The sequence below is a fragment of the Haliotis rubra genome, unplaced genomic scaffold (genome assembly GCF_003918875.1).
Source record: "Haliotis rubra isolate DU_JTF1 unplaced genomic scaffold, ASM391887v1 Scf15, whole genome shotgun sequence".
Lineage (NCBI taxonomy): Eukaryota > Metazoa > Mollusca > Gastropoda > Lepetellida > Haliotidae > Haliotis > Haliotis rubra.
Window position 1 is genome coordinate 1287917 of NW_025765447.1, and position 23145 is coordinate 1311061.

At 40.7% G+C, this 23145-nt stretch overlaps 1 protein-coding gene across 1 annotated transcript in view; it reads right to left on the reverse strand.

The window, feature by feature from the left end:
- Positions 1 to 22914, reverse strand: part of LOC124270147 — a 45713-nt gene extending 22799 nt beyond the window's left edge. The window contains exons 1-10 of the mRNA XM_046705175.1: positions 22770 to 22914; positions 21533 to 22485; positions 12136 to 12215; positions 11701 to 11818; positions 10987 to 11061; positions 10127 to 10215; positions 8031 to 8104; positions 6142 to 6218; positions 5702 to 5785; positions 2559 to 2629 (exon numbers count right to left, since the gene is read on the reverse strand). Coding sequence (XP_046561131.1) covers positions 2559 to 2629; positions 5702 to 5785; positions 6142 to 6218; positions 8031 to 8104; positions 10127 to 10215; positions 10987 to 11061; positions 11701 to 11818; positions 12136 to 12215; positions 21533 to 22171 — 1307 coding nt within the window. The 5' untranslated portion in view covers positions 22172 to 22485; positions 22770 to 22914. The remainder of the gene's footprint in view (positions 1 to 2558; positions 2630 to 5701; positions 5786 to 6141; positions 6219 to 8030; positions 8105 to 10126; positions 10216 to 10986; positions 11062 to 11700; positions 11819 to 12135; positions 12216 to 21532; positions 22486 to 22769) is intronic.
- Between the last annotated feature and the right edge of the window lie 231 nt (positions 22915 to 23145).

Genomic DNA, 23145 nt, shown 5'->3' on the forward strand with positions numbered 1-23145 from the left:
TCTACAAGAACAATGGAATAAAAGCATTACAATGTGTAATGATATAGGACGAATATACACCAACAGCATTTATTCTGGACAGAAGATAATTTTGTGTTTGTTTCTACAAGAACAATGGAATAAAAACATTACAATGTGTAATGATATAGGACGAATATACACCAACAGCATTTATTCTGGACAGAAGATAATTTTGTGTTTGTTTCTACAAGAACAATGGAATAAAAACATTACAACGTGTAATGATATAGGACGAATATACACCAACAGCATTTTTTCTGGACAGAAGATAATTTTGTGTTTGTTTCTACAAGAACAATGGAATAAAAACATTACAATGTGTAATGATATAGGACGAATATACACCATCAGCATTTTTTCTGGACAGAAGATAAGTTTGTGTTTGTTTCTACAAGAACAATGGAATAAAAGCATTACAATGTGTAATGATATAGGACGAATATACACCAACAGCATTTACTCTGGACAGAAGATAATTTTGTGTTTGTTTCTACAAGAACAATGGAATGAAAGCATTACAATGTGTAATGATGTAGGACGAATATACACCAACAGCATTTATTCTGGACAGAAGATAATTTTGTGTTTGTTTGTCGCTTAACGCTGCACTCAGCAATATTTCAACTATATGGCGGTGGTCTGTAAATAATTGAATCTGGAGCAGACAATCCGGTGATCAACAGCATGAGCATCGATCTACGCAATTGGGATACGATGAAACGTGTCATCCCGTCAGTCGGCTTTAACGACAAGCATGGGTTGCTGAAGACCCATTCTAAGCCGGATCTTCACGGGTCCCGACATTTTAGTAACTGCGACATTTAACACAAACACACAACACGAGAATCTATGATGCTGAATCTGAGGATCCTGTATTCTACATCTAACTAACGTCATACACCTTTCCCCAGGCTCATATGTGCAATCATTTATATTTTATAACACAATTGAGAATATTAACCATAAGCATATATGAGGAACGATAATCTGTCCTAATCAAATGAATATTCCCGAACCATTGCTTCATTCATTCACCTTGGACTGATCTTAATTTACCCCTTGTACACTATGCATTGAAATTATGACACAAGAGAAGAAAAACGAATGTAGGTCTCCCTTACAGAGAAACGTCAATGCAGGCAGCCTGTTGAGACGTCATGAACAACTTAAATTTTTATATAAATTGTTTATTTATCTTAAGCATTTACACGGTTTTGCATGGCAGTCTGTCCTACCCGTATTGAGGTAGACTATTACAATTAATGACAGAGGTATTCTTTGTTAACTTATAAAATTCAGTGAGCTCTGGAATGTTGGTGGGTAGTTATTATTTCTAATGTTGAAAATGACTCGTTTTTCAGGATAGTGACAAGGTTTAAAGGATTGTTATTTTTCGATAGATAGCCAAAAACAAAATGTTCTTTGGATATTGTTACCGGACTTTGCATTTCGTGCGATGTCCAAGTTTCCAGGTCTTTACGGATGGAGCTCATTTAGCATTCCCAAAATATATGTATGACCTCTTCCATTTCTTTAGAACAGTAACTGCATTTTGTACTGTCTACGTAACCCAACTTAGTGAGAAGACAGTTCGTTGGCAAAATATAGTGTAAGATTTGACATTGGAACCACTGTAGTCCAGTCAGGTTCGTGCAGCTAAACGGGATAGAATTGATACTCTCCCTGTCTTGTTCGTTGATATCATGTCCAAGGTCGTACTCCCATTTGGCGAAGTGATTATTTCTCTCGCATAGTTTTTAATAAGTATTTTATAGAAATACCGTGAACCTTGATTTTGTTTGTTTAGATGGTATAAATAAAACGGTAGAATGGGAGATAGTGTTTAATTTTGGTAATCGTTGGCTTCGACAGAATTGTTTAACAGCTTGAACACCACCTGTGCAAGTTAGAAAGCTAGTTTTAACGGTTTCGAATGGCGTGAATTGTCAATTGTTATCTGTATATTTGAGCAATTTATGACGTCATAAACAGTAGATGTCGTCAGATCGTGTGAGGGTTTTTTTAACAATAAAACTCTGTGATGACGTCTTTGAAATTAACTAAGATACATATGTGAACATATCTGAATACCTGTGATCATTCTCCCTTCATGGAGGGTATATAGAGACCGTTGTACGAGCACATGTACTAGCCAAAACAGGTCGTTATATCCGTCAGTTCGTTATAAACATGCTCGCTATATCCGTCAGTTCGTTATGTACGAGTTCGCTATATCTGTCAGTTCGTTATAAACATGTTCGCTATATCCGTCAGTTCGTTATATACGAGTTCGCTATATCCGTCAGTTCGTTATAAACGTGTTCGCTATATCCGTCAGTTCGTTATAAACGAGTTCGCTATATCCATCAGTTTGCTATATCCGTCAGTTCGTTATAAACGAGTTCGTTATATCCGTCAGTTAGTTATAAACGAGTTCGCTATATTCGTCAGTTCGTTATAAACTAGTTCGCTATATCCGTAGTTAACTGTCGACATTCAGTTTCTCGAGGACATGCAGGTTCTCGTGTGTGTCCTACCTGATGAAGTCCTCGTGGTCCGGGTCTGTGAGGCACTTCACACCTCCAGCCATGAAGATTCTATGGTAGTCCTGGGGATGATGAAATATAGGCACTTTGAGACATATTTACCTAATAACTCACACACATTTCAAACTTGATAAATCTAACCGGAGTAATGTCTACCGCTATACAGAGATGCTTCCCTTAGTCATGATCGACACGTGGGTTCGAATTCGCACTGATGGTATTTCTAGATTTATTGGTATTGGTATTTCAAACCATTACACATGTTTGTGGAGTAGAACAAAATGGTAAAGGTCTAAAAACCGCATCACTTCGGGCTTTCGAATTCCTTTCCCAACACCGCGTCAAATGATTATTAAAACATACTATTCCAAGCGGCGATACGACAAACTCACTAGCAAACATAATCTAAATACATGCACAGTAACTGAAATCATGAAATAGGACTGGGAAAAATATAATTATTTTTGCGATGCTTCATTTCATTTTCAGAAAGAAGAGTATTGAATCTTCATGAAACCTGAATTAAATAGAAGCGTTACACACCCGCGCAGAGAAGAAACCTGTTTTGAGATTGGAACTCATTTACTGCATCAGACAAACGTCTTCACATTTTGATAATCAGTCTCTCATGCGCATTATATTTCATAACGAATAAATATTTCATAAACATTCAAAAACTCAAAACATTTACGCCAAAACATTCTTTCCTATTGTATGTTGTGTCTTCCCATTTTAAAAACGAAAACTAAATCTAAAAACACACTCACAGTAAAAATCTATATGAATGTAACAGTGCATATAGTCCAATATTGTCGTAGGGAAATATGAGCGTAAACTTGGAAGGTAAGTGAGAAATAAGAGAGTAATCTGACACAGTAATTCCACACAACAATCAACATTTAATTGAAGTCATGAACACAATCTGCATTGTCGACTATCCAGTCTATTATACCCCAATCCTATTTTGATAAAAGATAATAGGCCATTATTGTGCATGATATGTCCAAATCACTAGGAGCATACCATTCTCATCAATATTCTGGTCCATTTGACATGGATGCTACGAAATGTCTTTACCGTTTCCACCTGTCATAGCTTAAGCTGAGCTCAGAATTTCTCTCGCTTGTGAGAGCAATCTGATTGGACGATGATTTTAGGTTTGCGTCATGCGAATCTGGCTGAAAACGAGGCTTTGGTGACAAAAAGTACAGAGCTTTTATCATTCAGATCCGCGATACACTGGATAATCATGAATGACGATTTTTTAACTGCTTTTCATTTGTTAACGTTTCAAAAGGCCTACCAATTATCGCATATAAAAATGTAAACGCCTAACACATAATTCATCAAGCCGAATGTCAGTATCTGTACGATACAAGTCATTAAGAATTACAATAGAGAGTAATTTGGACTCAATACGGCAGATCTCGACGCTTCGTCGAAGTCCTTGAAAGTACAACAGGGAGGCTGGTGAATTATTGATATTCCTAATGAATAATCTAGAGTCACTGGTTTTGTAACTGGACAATATTTAAAAAATGAATTCAATTAAAAGCAAAACAATCAACTCACTAAAATCGATAATCGCCATATTGTACAATGACCAAAGTACCGCCCAATGGTACATTAGCCCAACGGTTTCCATGGAAAATGAAATTCTACTGATTAATAAATCACAAAGACTATTAGTTAAAACATTAATGCAAGCATCATGGCGCTGATTATGTTGCCCTTCATTGGTAATAGGTGACAGTAAGTTAACGCGTTCACAGGTTCGATCTTCAAATGGGTACAGTGTGTGACGCCCATTCTTGGTTAATAATATGTCTGCGTAAACAGAAGTTTCACTGCACCCACTCACTCACCCACTGTTCATACATCGCATTAAAGACAATTCCAAATCAGGCATGTAATACGGCGTCCTGCTATTTGTGAGTGTACCTATATCGTATATCAACATTTTTAGTCGCTAATCTTCGCGACTTGAAATACAAAATATCAGTTTTTCCCTCCGATAGTCCCGCCTCAGTTGTCTCCCTTTCACAGCAAGCCGTATTGTGAAACTATATTTTACGATTGCTTTGGATAATGCAGTAGCGAAATATGTTGCTTGAACAAAACTTCAATGGGTGGCGGATTTGGATTCAAATTAGCTTTGATCAGTAATTTCTCAGTAACACCACATCAGTTCACTTGAGGGGAAAGTCAAAGTGCGCAGGCGTTCTCTACCATTTAAAACTCACGAATTTGGTCATGAATGAGCTTCCAGTAAACGTTATTGAGCATATGAAAACATCGCATGGACACATTATACATTGGGCTATAAACTCTCCTGTACTGAGATTGCGAAGACCTTTATACACACGTATGTTATAAACTAGACTTCTCGCAAAGGAACAGCGAGGAACACTTTAAACAAGTTAGTGTGTCATAATGTCTTTCGTGCGAGTCGGGGCGGTGGGGTAGCCTAGTGGGTAAAGCGTTGGCTCGTCACGCCGAAGACCCGGGTTCGAATCCCCACATGGGCACAATGTGTGAAGCCCATTTCTGGTGTCCCCCCGCCGTGATGTTGCTGGAATATTGCTAAAAGTGGCGTAAAACCAAACTCAGTCAGTCAGTCGTGCGAGTCATGAGGAACATTATAATCACACAATGTCAAGTATTTTACAACAAACCTTGCGACTCAGGGCCGAGTCTGTTTGTATGTTGTTTAACGCCAGTCAGCAATATCCCAGCAATATGGCGGCTGGCCGAGGGGTAGCCTTGTGGTTAAAGCGTTCGCTCCTTACACCTAAGACTTATGTTCGATTCACCACACAAGCACTATATATTGACCCCATATCTGCTCTCCCCCTCCATCCGCCGAAAACCCGGGTTCGAATCCCCATATCGGTACAATGTGTGAAGCCCATTTCTGGTGTCCCCGGCCGTGATGCTGCTGGAATATTGCTAAAAGCGGCGTAAAACCAAAACTCAGTCAGCCTCCCCTCCATGATATTGCTGCAGTATTTGTAAAACTAACGTAAACTAAGCAAACTCACTCACTCACTCTCGCACATCACGAGGCACATTATGAACCAGTGTGTTATTAACTCTTGCAAATCATGGTGAACATTATGGTGTTATTAACTCACCTCCACGGAGATCGTGAGGAACTCGGAGCTCTCCTTGGCGAGTACGGTCGACTGTCGAGACGTTCTGTTGATAATCGCTAGTTCCTGTTGAGGATAAAATATGCTTGCATTCGTTTTCACTATTGTCAGATATATTTCTAACATACAAGCAAACGGTAAAATGCCATTAAAATATTGATGTTTGTGATATTGTTTACGGGAAATTCATATCTATATAAAGATAACAAATACAACAACCCTATATGGGACCATCTGATTAAAAACCCTTCAGAGGCGGCACCTGGTATACCCTGGATCACTCACTGGGGAGTGCGTGGGTTCTACAGGCCCCATTTCTACTTTTCTAAAACGATTTAGGCTCTTTTCTTTGCCACCTTGAGTTGGCTGGTTGGTTAACAAAATAAACAGTCTAATGAATGACACTTTTGCTGATAGCTTACCCCAAATGTCTGTCCCTTGTACAGATAGGCCACTGGTCGGGCGTACTTCCGGTCACAATCCATCACCATGACAACCACTGGATACGATAAACATGGTCAATCAAAAATGATATTTATTGACGCTTTTGACGGTTAGATAGAAATTGGGATGCAAGAAACCGATGTTGTGGGTTCGAACACCAGATCCCTGTTGATGCTTCCCGGGTAACAATTTCACGCTGTCACAACGTTGTCAGAACGTTATGCTTTCGTTGTTACAACGTTATTCTGTGAACTCCCATTTACGTTGTCACAACGTTGACATTGTGACACGACATGTAAATGTCGCCACAAGGTTAAAGTTATTTGATGCCAACGTAGGTCACGTTGTCTTAGCGTTCTATTTGAATAGTTTTCCCAGTACTTAGTGAACAGTACATATGAAACAATGCATACATTCACTTCAATGTTTATTCGTCAAATTGCATGTTGTTTTGGTCGTGTGTTTTCTGAAGTTGTAGCTGAATAGTGAAGAAAGAATCTCCAAGTGAAACGTTTTACAGAACTCTGTGACACCAAGTTATAAAGAAACGCTGGTGTGATTTTTAAGAGCCCAAAACATGACGTTTCCAAACGTAAATTTGCAACGTTGCTATTACGTTGTGACATAACGTTATAAAATGACATAATATTGACGTTGTGACAACGTTGTGTCATGACCTTACCAATCTTCAACGTTTCGAAAACGTTGTATGTTAGCTGGGTTCTTGGTTGTCAGCACCGCACAGCCAGACTTCTGGGTTTCACCAAAGTTGTAAAGCCCTGAGACTTGCATCACTAGGGACCCGAGAAGATCCGGGTAAGAATTGGTCTTCAGCAACACATGCTTGTCTTAAGAGGCGACTAACGGGATCGGGTGGTCAGGCTCGCTGACTTGGTTGACACATATCATTGTATGCCAATTGCGTAGATCGATGCTCATGCTGTAGATGGCTGGATTGTCTGGTTCAGACTCGATTATTAACAGACCGTCGCCATATAGCGGGGGTATTGCTGAGTGTGGCGTTAACCAACAAACAAACTGGTCAAAGGGGCATTAAACCCAACTCACTCACTCACTCTGATTACCTGAGAACACAGGGTGTCCCATGAATCATGGGGGCGGTGGGGTAGCTAGCCAAGTGGTTAAGGCGTTCGCAAGTCGCGCCTAAGACCCGGGTTCGATTCCTCACATGGGAACAATGTGTGAAGCCCATTTCTAGGGCTGCGCAATATAACCGGTTTACCGGTATTTACCAGTTCAGACATGAAAACGATACGTATTGCGATACGCTGATCGAAAACCGGTATTTTGACATGCATTCGGAAAACTTCGTAACACTCGGAAATCTCCGGATAATTCTGTTTTTCACACCGGAAGTCATGCGTTTGTTGTAAAATGGCGACCCCCAACAACGAACAATTTATTGTGATGCCAAATATTTGGGCAAAGGCTTCAATATGGCAGCATTTTAGGTTGAGGCACTGTGTTAATGTTGTTAATTGTCCTTGTTTCATTTGTGCCAAATATTTTTTACATTTCTATTTTGCCATGATTAATTTTTTTTATTAAAGCTTAATCAAGCATAGTGATTTTGTTGTGATTTGCTCTATAATCAAACATTAACTCGATTATAAGTAGATGTTTGTTTAAAAAACCTTCTTGCAATAAATTGCAATACATATCGCAATATATCCTTTCTGATCGCAATATATCGCAAAATAAAAATTCTCTGCAATAAAGACCAATACCCATTTCTGGTGTCCCCCGCCGTGATATTACTGGTATATTGCTAAAAGCGGCGTAAAACCTAACTCACTCACTCACTCATCCATCAATCACGTGGCTAGAACGTCTTCAGAACACCTACCTGTTCCTGACAGGATGAAATAGAAGGACGATGCAGGATGACCTTGTCGAACTAGCACTCGTCTCGCCTCAAACCTTGCCGGAAGAGAGTGGAAATTGCTTTGGAACCTCTAATTAATCAGCCATACGCTTCTATAACGTTCATCAACTATGACCGATTAAATAAAAGCTAGTATTCTCAAGGAACCCACGAGGAAAATGCGACTGGACAATTCATTCGACAGAACAACCCATATCTTATTATGAAATGGGTTCCAGTAAAACAGGCGGTAAAAACAATTCAATATCATCCTAGTTATGAGGGGGCGGTGGGGGGACCTAGTGGTTAAGGCGTTAGCCCGTCATGCGGAAGATCCGGGTTCGATTCCCCACAAGGGTACAATGTGTGAAGCCCATTTCCGGTGTCCCCTGCCGTAATACTGCTGGAATATTGCTGGAAAAGCGGCGTAAAACCATACTCACTCACTCAGTCACTCCTAGTTAGTAAAGTGGTATTTTGTTACCCCAATATATCAAAATTGGTATTTGTACCTTCTACAACATATCAAAATTAGACTACATGAGTGCATAAAAGCTCTATCTGTGTATCATCGGTACCGGATTTCAAGTTTTTTGCTCTCCTGACAGAAAGTAAAGAAAATTTCGGTTGAAGCGAAACGACCTGTGAAGAATGGATGATCACGGTAATCATTTTGCTCCTTCCCCAGATATTTCTGCATGAAAATCATGTACAATGCAGTAAGTATTGTTGTGTTCATTTTGTCCAGCTGTGCACCATTATGTGACACACAGCTTCATCATTGCACCTCCATGGACCCTTGTAGCTGCTAATGGTATCGTGTCAAGGTTCAATATGCAACATGAACCATCTACAGAGTCAGTAATACAAGTATTCGTGTGTGATGTACATCTGAAGATCTGAATTCTTTTATAGTCTTGTTTACCCAAGTATGACATTTCTTAATGTTACATGACTGTTATAGCCTGTTTACAGCTTTTACGACAATGGTCTGCGACATACATTCTTCAACAATGTAATACTATACATTACATATGAAGTTGCAGCTTTTACGATAATGGTATGTGACATAAGTTCTTTAACAATGCAATGCTATTTATTAAATATGAAATTAATATTAATGGTGCAGATCTGAAGATTTGATTAGTCTGGGAAGTTTCAAGAAGGGTGTTCAGTGTGCAGACAGATGGTCTGGACAATCTACCTGTGTGTCCCTGTAATGAAGTCGGTAATGCCAGACTTTGGTAATCTGAGACTACACAGCGTTGTGGAATATTCCTGGAAGTATCTGACATTTTGCATCAACATTGTGGTCTGGTCTAGACTGATGTACATCGCACGTTTCTATTTGCTATAAGAAATGCTATGAGAGGAAATTCGAATAATCTATAAACTCCCTTGTTTTGTAAATATCAACATGTGTCGGTTCAGATCACATCTTTAACGACTTTCATTCAGAAGAACTACTAGCTGTATAGAAATGTCAGATACCACATATACAGCTTTACAATTTACGTGGACAAATAACAAATTAATTAATACACTCTAACAAGTACTGTAAAGATAGGGCAAAGGTGAAATGATTTCGTTAGATCGGGAAGTTAAATTATGTTCGTTATGGCCGATGTTTCGTCATATCCAACTTCCATCAAAGAAGAGCTTGGTGTTAGTGTTAAAGCTGAAATATAGGCGACACATGATGAAACGAGGAAACCATGAATGTTTTGGTTTCAATACTCGGCTTCACCATCGCCCCGTCTTTTCAGTTTGTGATGTTGACGTAGAAGCTGTCGTATTGCAGTGTTATGTCAGCAGTGTTCGTGGCGTTTAAAACTACCACTCACTTTTGGGTTACATTCTGACAGAAAGTAAACACTCCATATTTAAATGGAGTGTCATGAATGATGTTACATTCAAACCTGTATCACTCGTACCCGTGACTTGAATAACGTTACGTTCAACCCTGTATCACTCGTACCCGTGACGTGAATGACGTTACGTTCAACCCTGTATCACTCATACCCGTGACGTGAATGACGTTACGTTCAATCCCACGTGGCTCACTCACTCACTCTAACCTTTCATAAATGCCAACTGCCGCTAGGAGGCGCTGCATCCGGGCTGGGTATTCTTGAAAACACGTGATATTCCGCAATGCTATCTGAGCCTAGTGGAAAACAAAACAACAATATTCTGTATTCAATACGTTTGCCAAACTCCTTTAAAACGATTGTTTCTTTTGTATAGAAGGCTGAAACATAAATGGAACTTTTTATGTTTCCTTAATTATTTCGAACTATTTCAGGTCATATCGCAACTATACTCATGCCAATAATGGTTGTCACCCCCTTCAATGTTTTTTAATTGGAGGGGTGCAGGGTGGGTGTGGGGGTTGGGGAGGGGTGACAACCATTATTGGCATGAGTATATTTCCGAAATAATGGCATCGACAGCCATTATTTTGAGAATGACATTATCTGATAGAGAACTTATTACCTTACAGAAATATCATGTATCAGAAACTGAAGACATGTATATAATGGAGTCTACAACCCAGTGATTGATATCATGAGCATCTATCAACGCAGGTGGGATGCATCATCGAGATCAACGATCCTTACCACCCGATCCAGTTATAGTCGCCTTTAACAAGCATGGGTTGCTGAAGACCAGTTCAAATGTAGGATAAGTGATAAAGAATATTTGGAAACTCACAGTGTATATACGTGTTTACAACCTTACCGTGTACAGCTCCTGATCCGTCCTGTCGGAGGGAGGTTTGCTCACTTACCGTGTACAGCTCCTGATCCGTTCTGTCGGAGGGGGGTTTGCTCACTTACCGTGTACAGCTCCTGATCCGTTCTGTCGGAGGGGGGTTTGCTCACTTACTGTGTACAGCTCCTGATCCGTCCTGTCGGAGGGAGGTTTGCTCACTTACCGTGTACAGCTCCTGATCCGTCCTGTCGGAGGGGGGTTTGCTCAGGATCCGTCTGATGTCGTCTGATATTCTCGTCTGCATCACACATTATTGTTACAAGTGACGTACGTCATTCATAAAATATGTCTCTAACATATAAATCAGATATACGCTCCAAAGATCGATGTGCTAGAACGAACCTGTTCCCAATAAATCTAGATACGGGCTTTTATGGAATCTTTTATGGACATTGTCGCGTTGTCGCCCTTACAAATACAAGGACACAGTGTCAAAATCAACCAAGATGCACCATACAACACAAAAAGGTTCTCTTTGAGATTTCATAATCAGCCGTCACAAACACATGCAAAGGCAGGTCAGCTATTCAACTGAAAATGTCAACACAGAGAACAGCATTGAGCATCATTATTGTCACTGATGCTTGAAACGTATACAACGTAGGTTTCACAACTTGGGACAGATCTAATGTTCTCTGAGACATAACACATGTTTTAAACAAATATTAATGAGCCACTAAAGTATTAAAAAATAACAAAGAGCCATTGATCATTACTCCACATCCATCTTTACTGAATTGCCATTACTGTTTTAACATTAACATTCATCTGAAATGACCCTAAGGTTAAGAAACAGAAGTGTTTGAATATTGTTTACACATCTTTCAAGAGTGTGCAGCTAGGAAACTGTTTTCAATGTATGTGTGACAATGTTCACCTGCTTATTGGCCTTGAACCTTGACGGGTCAAACATTAGTTCCACGCCCGCCATTGCAGGGTATTCCCGGAAGTTCAGTGGCTTCACAAAGGGAGATAACTCATCGTCGTCGTTGTTCCTGAAATATATGTACGTGATGACAGTGGAGAACTGTTTATGAAACGTCCTATAGTCATTCCATGCCATATGATTGTGGGTGGACATTTTGCAATGTTTATTGTACATGACACCCCATAATTGCGGCGTATTCTGGACGAAGTAAGGGAGGGAACCCTAGTTTAAATTTTCTGGTGTCCCTCGCATGTTCGAAGATTGCATACAGAACCAAAACCTACTCATACATGAAATTTAGTTTTTGGATTGAATGACGGATAAAGTGTATTTTTTTGTTTTAAACAATCCTTGCCATATCTGAAATCAAAATAATCCTGTTACCTGAGACAATGGGCGTGGCACTCTCGTATACAGAAAATGGTTATCTTGGCGACTCTCTGGAACTTCCGGCGCAGTAATCTCTGTCAAAACATAGAGAAGAGTCGTTCATATCTGATGGTTCAGCTTGTTCAGCTTGACCTGATCAAGTGAATACTAATGAATTGCGTGACCGTGTCACAACTGGTTGGGTCTATTATTGTGAAGGGGTGCACCTGTGTCAGATGATTGGTGTAAACGAGTGGACTGATTGCTGTGCCCATGTTGAACATTTGGAAAGCGACTACTGGGACAGAAATATTGCAGTTGAACATGAAATAGAAAAAGTGATAACTGAACTGGGTGTAGAGAGTGATAGCGAGAGTGAATTGGATTGTGAAAGTAACTGACGTCTGTAAGTTGTAAAGTTAGCAAACCAAACTAGATAGCATATGACTGTATAAACAATTCAATTAAAAAATGACATGATTGTCTTTTTTTTCAGAAGTGTTGTTTTCCGGGACAAGTTCTGTAACGAATCTATGTATGCTTGCAACATTAATAACATTCTCTGCACCCCTATTTAATGAAGATAACCCGATCTGCCGTTTGTGCCATTTGACCTCCCGGGTCATGCATATGTAGAGTAGCTCAGGTCAAGCTGAACAAGCTGTAATTAAGGCCATACGAAACGCTTCTCCAGCAGTATGACGGAGGGGACACCAGAAATGGGCTTCACAGAATGTACCCATGTGGGGAATGGACCCCGGCTCTTCAGTGTGACGAGCGAACGCTTTAACCACTAGGCTACCCCACCTCTCCGTATGTGGAAGAGGTGATAATAGTTTCTAAAAGAAATTTTCCCAACCCGTAATGTGGGAACCTGGTTCTGTTATCATTTTTAACCTCTAAATAATCACAATGTTCCCATCAATAACGAGACGCCATTTTGTGAAATCGGAGTACCTAGAATATATGAACCCATAGAAAATGTAACAACCCGGAATATTTAGTCTAAAACAAGGACAAGTTAAGGATTCTGGAACTAATTCTTTCAAAACTTATGACGCATAATTTCCGCAGCCATACACGATTATTCACGACGACACACGTGTTTCTATGTCTCTCTTGGTGGAGTGACTTCATGTTATCATTTCTAGGCCTTGACACGAGCGGCATCTAAATCTCCTCGGCGGTCTTATCTGGTTGCTCCGTGATCTGTTGTATTAGCTTAGCTTGTCACTATTAACTTTGTTACACCGCCAAATCGAAACTGATATATTATGGTGTTAATCTTACCACTGTTACCAGATATAACCATTTTGACACTGTGTATATCGTTCCCCATGACCCACTGAGATGCGAGTCATTGCCACACACATACAGGGGCCGTCTCACAAGTGGTTTGGGGCGGTGGGGTAGTAAGTAGTTTACGCGTTCGCTCATCACGCCGAAGACCCGGGTTTGAGTCCCCACATGGGTACAATGTGTGAAGCCTTTTTTCTAGTGTCCTCAGCCGTGATATTGCTGGAATATTGCTAAAAGCGGCGTAAAACCATACTCACTCATTCAAAAGTGATTTTATGGTTATTGTTGTGAATAGTGAGTGATTTTGGTTTATTGCATACAACATCAGTTATATCATCATTTCGATATGGCGGAGGAACGCCAGAAGCAATTGGTTACCACCATGCCCCCTAACACGAGCACGCCCACAAATGAAGAAACAAAACCAAGCTGAATCTTGGATTCAAACCCATGATCGCGTCTCGTGGACATAACTCTGCACACGAAAATGTGCTTGAGAAACCCATGCCCATGACAAAAGAAATCGGTAAGAATCATATCGAGTTTCATAAGCTCAAAGTGTTGTGCCTAACGTTTTGGGGGCGGTGGGGTATCCTTATGGTTAAAGCGTCTGCTCGTCACGCTGCAGAACCGGGTTCGATTCCCCACATGGGTACAATGTGTGAAACCCATTTCTGGTGTCCCCCGCCGCAATATTGTTGAAAGTTTGCTAAAGCGGCGTAAAACCATACTCACACACTCTACTCACCTACCGTTTTATCATACAAGATTCTTATCTATATAGAAAGGTTCTTTTTTATTAAAAAGGACAAAAGGACGCACCACTTTTTATGTCCTGAATATACATTACCGGACAAAAGAAAGTGCACACTCGACAATTAGATTTGAGCAAGACATTACAAAAGAAAATCAAAACGTGAAATCAAACAGCTAAAAACACAGGTCGGACTAGAGCACCACAATGATCCAATGTCCGTGTCAAATACATTACCATTGAAAAAAGAATCTTTGTTTGTTTATTTTTTTACCCACCATCGATATCAAACATGGACGCATACGTCTTCCGGTCGGTAGTGCACTCAACGGGTATCAGTTGCTTGAGACGGGATATAAAACATGTTTGATCAAAAGGGTTCTAAGAATAACAAACGATCAATGCTATCGACTGATAAAACCGAAGTCTTATTACCTATAGCCTTTCAAATTGATTTTAGGATTACTATGTACGAAGGACATTTGGAGCATGTCAGTCAGTAGAAAGAACTTGTCCGCCATTAATAGTTCAGAGTGTCTGTCTGTCTGCTGTCTGCCAATGTGTCTGTGAATATATGCGTGTGTGTGTGTGTGTGTGTGTGTTTGCGTGCGTGTGCGTGAATGTCTGTGAATATTTCTGTATGCGTGCGTGCGTGTGTGTGTTTGTTTGACTGCATGTGCGTCTGTCTGTGTCGGTCTATCTGTGCCTGTGTATCTGTCTGTCTGTCTGTCTGTCTTTCTGTCTGTCTGTAAGTGTGTGTCACTCTGAAAGAGGCAGAGACGGTCTCGCATCTATACGGAACCACGATGGACACGTATACACGTGAGGTGCGGTAACTCAGACTTGTGGAATGATGTACAACTGTAGCAGCTTAGTAGCTAGTGTAAGATAACAGACATGCTAAATACGGTGCAACTAAGGCAGCTTCGTCAATTCTGTACGATAACCCAGACTTGTGGAATGATGTACAACTGTAGCAGCTTAGTAGCTAGTGTAGGACAACAGACATGCTAAATACGGTGCAACTAAGGCAGCTTCGTCAATTCTGTACGATAACCCAGACTTGTGGAAAGGTGCACTACTGTGTGTAGGATAACACACTTGTTATATTAGGTACATCTGTCGCACTTCCTGACTTGTTAAATGTGACTCAACTAACATACCGATATTTACAGAGAAAGTGTAATCCCAAATATAACATATGTTACATTTGACCACTTTCTAAATGGCCTTGTGTATTTCATAGCTTTCGGCCGTGGGAACCGTGCCAATTTACACTTATCAGAGGGGTACACAAAGTACGCAGTCTAGACTACCAGTCGTCCGACTTCCTTTTTTGTGGAAGCCGCGGTGGCTGAGCGGTCTACGCGTCTTACTTTGTGTGCTGGCGATTAGGTGCCTGACTCTGAGGGTGTGGGTTCGAATCCCGGATGGGACTCAACCCCCAAAAGGTGCTAGAATCGGTGTAATCCCAATATAACATATGTTACATTTGACAACTTTCTAAAATGGCATTGTGTATTTCATACCGATATTTAATATTCAAGTTGCTGATTTCTATAAAAGAAAACACCAGTTAAAGAAGAAAACACAGGGAAAATATAATTTGCTTCAGGTTTTAACCAAAAACATAAATTGTTCACTGGACAAGCCTGAGGCATAGACACAGAGGAAGCAGATGAGAGTTGAAATAACTGTTGCCAAGTAACAGTAAGAAGTTCATGTCAATATTTTCCCACAAAGTTACCCAAATAAACTGATCTAATGAAGAAGAGCGTCAGCAAACTCTGAGATAACCGTCATTACTCAAATCTAGCCATCAGTGAAGCTAGTCGCCGTCCTTGTGAAACCACTTTCAAGCTGGCTGACTGGCTGGATGGATGGATAATTGAAAGTTTGATAGGTGTTCGGGCAACTGGGCCCATTTACACCTTGCCCATCATAAAGGTTTGCTACGTTGATAAATGTTTACAAAGTAGTAAAGCTGCCACAAGCTTTAATGTAAGCAAGAATGACATTCTGAACATCATTGCGAGTGATATTACTTGTACACAACAATCCAGTCAAGGAGAGGTCAATATTAAGCGCTGTCAAAGATCCCACCATCGCCGTACGATGAGTTACATATTTTTTGACAATGCAGTAAAAAATGAGCAACATCATCTAGCTGATTACACACTGTGCAATTTGCAGGAATATCATTATTAATAATGTTTAGATATGCACCAAGACCACAATGCCCAAGACGAAGTCTGGTTAAAAGAACCTCTTCCCTACGATTGTTTCTAGATAATTTTGCTTTAGCTATATACGGCTCAATGCCATAAAGATGGCGTCCTTTTAAGGATGAGGTCCATCTCTGTTGCCATTTCGCTTGCGCATGGGTCTTACTGACTGTGCATAATTCTGCAGGAGAGGGCAATATTGTCTCATCCTCGTCTGAGACATCAAAAGCTAATGCAGCTTTTGCCAAATGATCAGCTTTTTCATTTCCAAAGATTCCAACATGAGCTGGTATCCATGAAAACTCAACATCTAACAGGTCTTTACTTAATTCATTAAAAAGATCAAGAATAATATTGATCAAGTCTTGTCTTGCTGAGGAGGCACCTGTCTGGATTGCTTGCAAAGAACTGACAGAATCACTGAAAATGACCGCTGATACAGGTCTCAAAAAAATGAATCCACCGCAAAGCTTCAATGATTGCTGCAAGTTCAGCAGAGAATACAGATAAGTGATCAGCTAATCGTAGAGATATTTTCTTTATCAGTGGCTATGAAGATACTTGCACCAACACGACCGGACACTGAGCACTTAGATCCATCAGTGTAAATCTGCATTGCATTGATCCACTGTAAACTTCGGATATGTTCCTCGGCAAGAGCTTTAACAAGAGGCGCCGGATCAGATTTATTTGCTTGTTCCAGAACGTCAAGATAAACTGATGGAAGGTCAAGCAACCATGGTGGCTTCTTTGGCAGAACACTAACATCAGCTATGGCAACATCACGTACATTATGATGGAACGCAGTTCTCTGAGAACGCATCCCATAAGGCCCCATGCCGTCTTTCCAAGGATCTAGGAAATACTCAACACAATCTCCCAATACAGCTGAAGTAGGGTTTTTCATTCCAAAAGATTTCAATTGAAGCATGTACCGAACTTCTAACAGTTCACGTCTGAGATCTAAAGGCAGTTCACCAGATTCAACATGGAGAGCCTCAACAGGGGTAGTTCTAAATGCTCCAAGGCATATTCGTAGGGCTTTTGACTGAACAACAGCTAGTCTTGCCTTTTGTGTAGCACATGCAGATCCATAGGCTTGACAGCCGAAATCAAGTCGTGATCGAATGAGGGCACGATACAACAGTAACAAACACTTCCTGTCTGCACCCCATTTGGTACTGGAAATACTTCTCAGAAGGTTCAGGACTTTAGTGCATTTCTGAATCAAATAGTCTATATGAGGTTTCCAAGTAAGCCTCTTATCAAACCAGACTTTACTTTATCCACAAACTCCAAAGGAGAACCGCACAAAACCAATTTTGAATTATGTGGAATCTTCTTCCGAGTAAAAATGATTGCAGACGATTTAGAAGCTGAAATCTTAAAACCCCAATGGACACACCAAGTCTGTACAAGATGAAGAGATTGTTGAATGCCGTTAAAGACAGTGTCAAAATTACTGGACCTTTTCCACAACGCTCCATCATCTGCAAACTGTGATGTTTCGACCATTTCACTGATATTCCCAAACAGGTCATTAATCATAACATTAAATAAGGTTGGGCTGATGACACTACCTTGAGGTGTTCCATTCTCTAACATGTATACATCCGACAGAGAAGTTCCAATGCGAACTTGTATAGTTCTATCCCTCAACAAATCTTTTATCCAGTCAAGCATGCGGCCACTAACTCCAAGCTTATACTGGCTGACTGGCCTATACAGACATCATGACGTCATAATGTTTGGTGTGACGTCATTTTCCTTATAGGCTGTCCCTTTACTTCATACGCTTCCAGTTACTCACAAAATAGATGCAGAAATATTTCAATGACGACCGAACAATGAAGTCGGGCTTTTCCGAACAATGACGTCGGGCTTTTCCGAACTATGACGTCGGGCTATTCCAAGCAATGACATCGGCTTTTCCGAACAAGGACACCAGGCTATTCCGAGCAATAACATCGTCTTTTCCGAACACTCGTGTCAGGCTATTCCGAACAACAGCTGAAAACCTCTACGAAGTGTGTTTATGCCAACAAATGAACACTTCTCCGTGACGTAATTCCGTAAACATTATATACCATGGCCTCCTGCCTTTTACTGAAATGTGTAAAATATAGTCCGTTCCAGTATTTGTAACGTGCAGTTCGCTCTTGCGCGAGTTAGGGTATCTGACAACTGTAGTGTATCTGACAACTAGGGTATGTGACAACTAGGATATCTGACAACCGGGGTATCTCACAATCAGGGCCCCGTTCCTCAAAGCGATCGTAGCGCTACGATGTCGTAAGTCTATGTTAAAGTTTGGGAGTTACGATCATCTTAGCGCTACGATCGCTTTGAGGAACGGGGCCCTGGGTATCCGACAACTGGGTATCTGACTATCAGGGTATCTGACAAATGACGGGAGTTTAAGGGGTTTTAGGAGCTGGAGGTTTAGTCTCGTGATGTACAAGCCCGTTCTCCCAGCTTCTAACACGGGGACCTGTATAACGTGGAGTAGGTCACACAAACGTCATACTACAGCGTTAATACATCTGATTTATGACATTGTGAGTCTGACATTTTTCTAATTTTGGTGAAAAGCGACGTTTTCGCGGTGAAATCCGTCACGAACGGAAGATCAAGAAATCCCCATATTTCACCGTTAATATGGGCGGTTTTCACTTAATGCCTCTGCTGCGTTGTTTACTGTTATGGATAGACATGATGAACAGTTTTTTTAATGGGAGGACGGTAAATTATTGTATTTTAGGCATGCAATCAAACAATATTTTGAGCATGTTACATTTGAAAACAAATAAATCATTTCGTTGACCTAATGTTTGAACGAGTGATGGGAGGTGACGTATCTCGAGAAGCCTCTGTTTCAGTCTACTGAGGTGTGAAGCTTTATTTGATATATGCACTTTCATGATACTTGAGTGAGTGAGTATGTTGTAGTCCGCTTTCAGCAATATCCCAGCAATATCACGGCCGGGGACATCAGAAATTGGCTTCACACAGTGCTCATGTGAGGAATCGAACTCGGGTCTTCAGCGTGCCGAGCAGACACTTTAACCACTAGGCTACCCCGCCGCCTCTCATGACATATAAGGCCGGAGACACTCAGGTAAAGGTAAAAGGGTAAAGGTTATTTGCAAGAAATACACAACCATGTTTTTCACGATTTTTCGTATTTCAATTGGGCTCTGAATTAAAGAGTGTATGTGATGATAAACTATACATCTGGAAAACGTTAAGCACAACTTAACATACACGTCTTACACATTAGCCATTTCTTCAAATTTAAGCTGACGAAATGAACATATTTTTGTTATATTACGTTTTTTCTGGATTGCAGACCCTCATAAATATACTGGGAAAAGTATGATTAGTGAAAACACAGCAAAACGTACAAAACCGACATTGCAAACAGTAAATATAAAACTACAACACGAGTCTCGATTATCCGCCCGAAGAGATTACATTGGGCACAGAGGCGAAATATCGATGAACGGATAACTGAAAGCCTGATGACACAGGCGTCCACGTATAGTGCAAGCATGTGCATGCGACATAATGAGAATCATTCCCAAATTTCAACACAATGTGTATTGGTGTGTTTGTTAGTTAGTGTTGTCCCGAGAAACCTAGCTTCACAAACATGAAAACAGTGTCTCTTTCAAAGCCGATGAGGCACATTGTAATGTCTGAACAGTGACCACCAGGCATTAATAATTTAATGTCATCAGTAAGTCTTAACAACAAAACACTTTATACTTCAGACCCCCACCCCACAATCGCAGTAATGTTCGCACTTAACACTCACCATGCTGACGGCGGTTTTCTTCGCCGACGGAGCTTCTCTGATCGCATTCCCAATTAGAACCCGTATTACAGTGCACAATTACACTCCTCTCGTTTTCATCACGCCCCATAGGACGCCGCAAACCCAGAACTAATGCCAACTACGGCACCACTTGAAGTCAGCCATTAAGCGTATATGTTCTTGGTTGTTTGAACATGGTTTCTTCAAATATTTTCTATTTTATCTTTGATGGTATTTCACGAGGTAAATTTGTTTAACTTTGAGATCAGAGATTATGATGGATTAAGCGTACTTTTGTGAACATTGTAGCTGTTGTTGTCATTTGAGTTTACAGGAAACAGCTTGATCACGTGAGCGTGCTTCAGTCATGCGCGAAAGGCTACGAATGTATATTTCGGCTTAAAGATATGGCATTTGCGAGACTTCCTACACATGAAGTGTCGATATGCTTTAGCGTTTTATGTCAATTACAAGGGATTTACACATCTCAGCACCTGGCTTATCTCTGGTCACATTTCCTAATCATAAAACTGTTCTCGGGTTCTCCTGAAGAAATCACTTCTTTGAGCGGCATTTTTAGAAGTTGGAGAGTCGGATAAGTACACACTTTATGGATGAACAACTTCTTTATTCAAGTGATGTGACGTATCGATACAGATTTTTGTATCCTGCTACAACGATACAAGAATCTGTATCGATACGTCCATCACCTGAATAAAGAAGTAGTTTATCCATAAAGTTTGTACTTATCTGACATAAAAAGCCATACATGTGTGCAATATAAACGTCATTATATAAATGATATAACATTGCCATTGGTCCTTCTGATAGATGCTGACTGAATAAAGTTCAATAACCATTCATCTGTCTATACTTTCATTATCTGCCTATCTTATCTGCCTAGGGGCCTGTGGTTAAATCTTGAAAATCCCATTCCTGTGTCCCCGCCGTCAAAGCTGCGTTATAGTTACTCACTCTTTGATATGACCGGCCAACTGCTGAGATTGTTTTTTGTTTAACGCCGCACTCAGAAATATCCCCAGACCAGACAATCCAGTGATCAACAACATGAGCATCGATCTACACAATTGGGATACGATGACCTGTGTCAACCATATCAGCGAGTCTGACCACCCGATCCCTTTAGTCGCCTCTTACGACAAGCACGGGTTAATGAAGACCAATTAAAACCCGGCACTTTACGGGTCCTGAAATATTTGCAACTGCAACATTGAATAAACATAGACAAGCACACGCACACGCACACGCACACGCACATCCCTCTCATGTATATGAAACACACTCCCTGGTACCAACCTTGTTATTTGCTTTCTTCATCAGTGTCAGTCTTGCACGTCTTCTCTCCAGCACGCGCTGATATGTCGACTGTGTGTAGATAACGTCAGCAAACGAAAGGCGACGTCGAGACTCAATCATTTTGTTTGACGTTTTTTCTCCATGAATAAATATTTTCTCCATCACCGTTCTGAGTGTTGCAGGGTTCTCCGTCTCTTCATTTGAAAGGACTGAAACATTTGTGCTGCGCCTGCGCAGCAAATGACTAACGATAGACCGGAAGCTAGTCCCCTCTTCGTGTTTTTGCTTCCCAGCCGGTAAATGTACCTCTGGGTCTGAATAAGCGTGTCGTCTGACGGCACGTTGATCTCGTCTGCTACTGTCGTCTGCTCCGCACGTGCCTAGCACAGAATCGACCGATGGCATCCTGGCGCGGCGCACAAAGTTTGGGGTGGAATTGGCCATCTGATTCAAAGACGGGGCACAGGTGGACAGTTCCCAGGGTTGGGTGTTTACTGAGAAATCAATTACGGTCCTAAACTTCCCGCTATGTTTGCAGTGTGATTCAGAAGTTTCATCATTTGGTAGAAAATGTGTTATCTTTTGGGAGGCTAAATGCGTATGTGTCCGTCTCTTAAGATAATAAAACCGTACTCTCATACATTTGACCAATGTTTGCTACTGTGCAATACACAAGTCAACCTGTTCCGATTGCTCCCGTTAAAGATATCGCTCACAGTATTTCTCTGACAGTTTGTGTAAGTCGACGTTGTAAATCAGTCGGCAACGTTCAGTACGCTGATGAGGAAGTCGTTATGGCTGGAGTTACCAGTAATCACTCAAGTTTCGTTCGGTTTGTCATGGTAGGTAAATATTTAAATTGCAAATCAATACTGGCACTTGATTTTGCATGAAACTTTCACCATTCGCCAGCGTTGGTTATCGGCGATCCTTTGTAATTCAATTTAACAGGCCTGAAATTTTAACTGCCAAGAATCATCCTCAATTGAGACATATTCAGTCACTGATATGGCTGTGTGTAGTTAAATTTGAAAAAACAAAATGCCTGCAAAGGAATTAAAAAGAAAATCTTCACGATGTTTAAACAAGTATTATTCAGAGCTACGTAACTTACTGTACTGTTAAGGTAATCCGGTTTACAATGTTTACGTCAAACACTTCAAAGATTTTCAAAAATGTTGTAATTCAATTACGCTTTGGGTGGACATAATATAAAGCATTCGTTATCAAGACAAACCTGTTAATGTAAATAGCGACCAATCTTGTTCTGTTTCAGGCCTGTTGTGATCTGTACTCAACGTCAGCTTGTCTCAATCCTGTCAATGTGTCTCTCTCACCTTGTGTGCTCGTATCCCGTACGATAGATATACTTTATCTATATATTACCTGTATGGATTGCCTGGCTGGTGTGCCAGCAAGGAGGAGCTCCACACCTGTATATACCTGTAATCAGTCCAACAGGTAAATCCCGCAGCTTTAGGCATTAATGTCACCGGGGTTCCGCTCTCCACTGAACGCCAGGAGTGAGGTCAGTCTTAGGTACATGTCAGTGGCGATTTTGATCATGAAGAATTTGATCAACTGGGTGTTCACATATCATCTGAGGACATTGA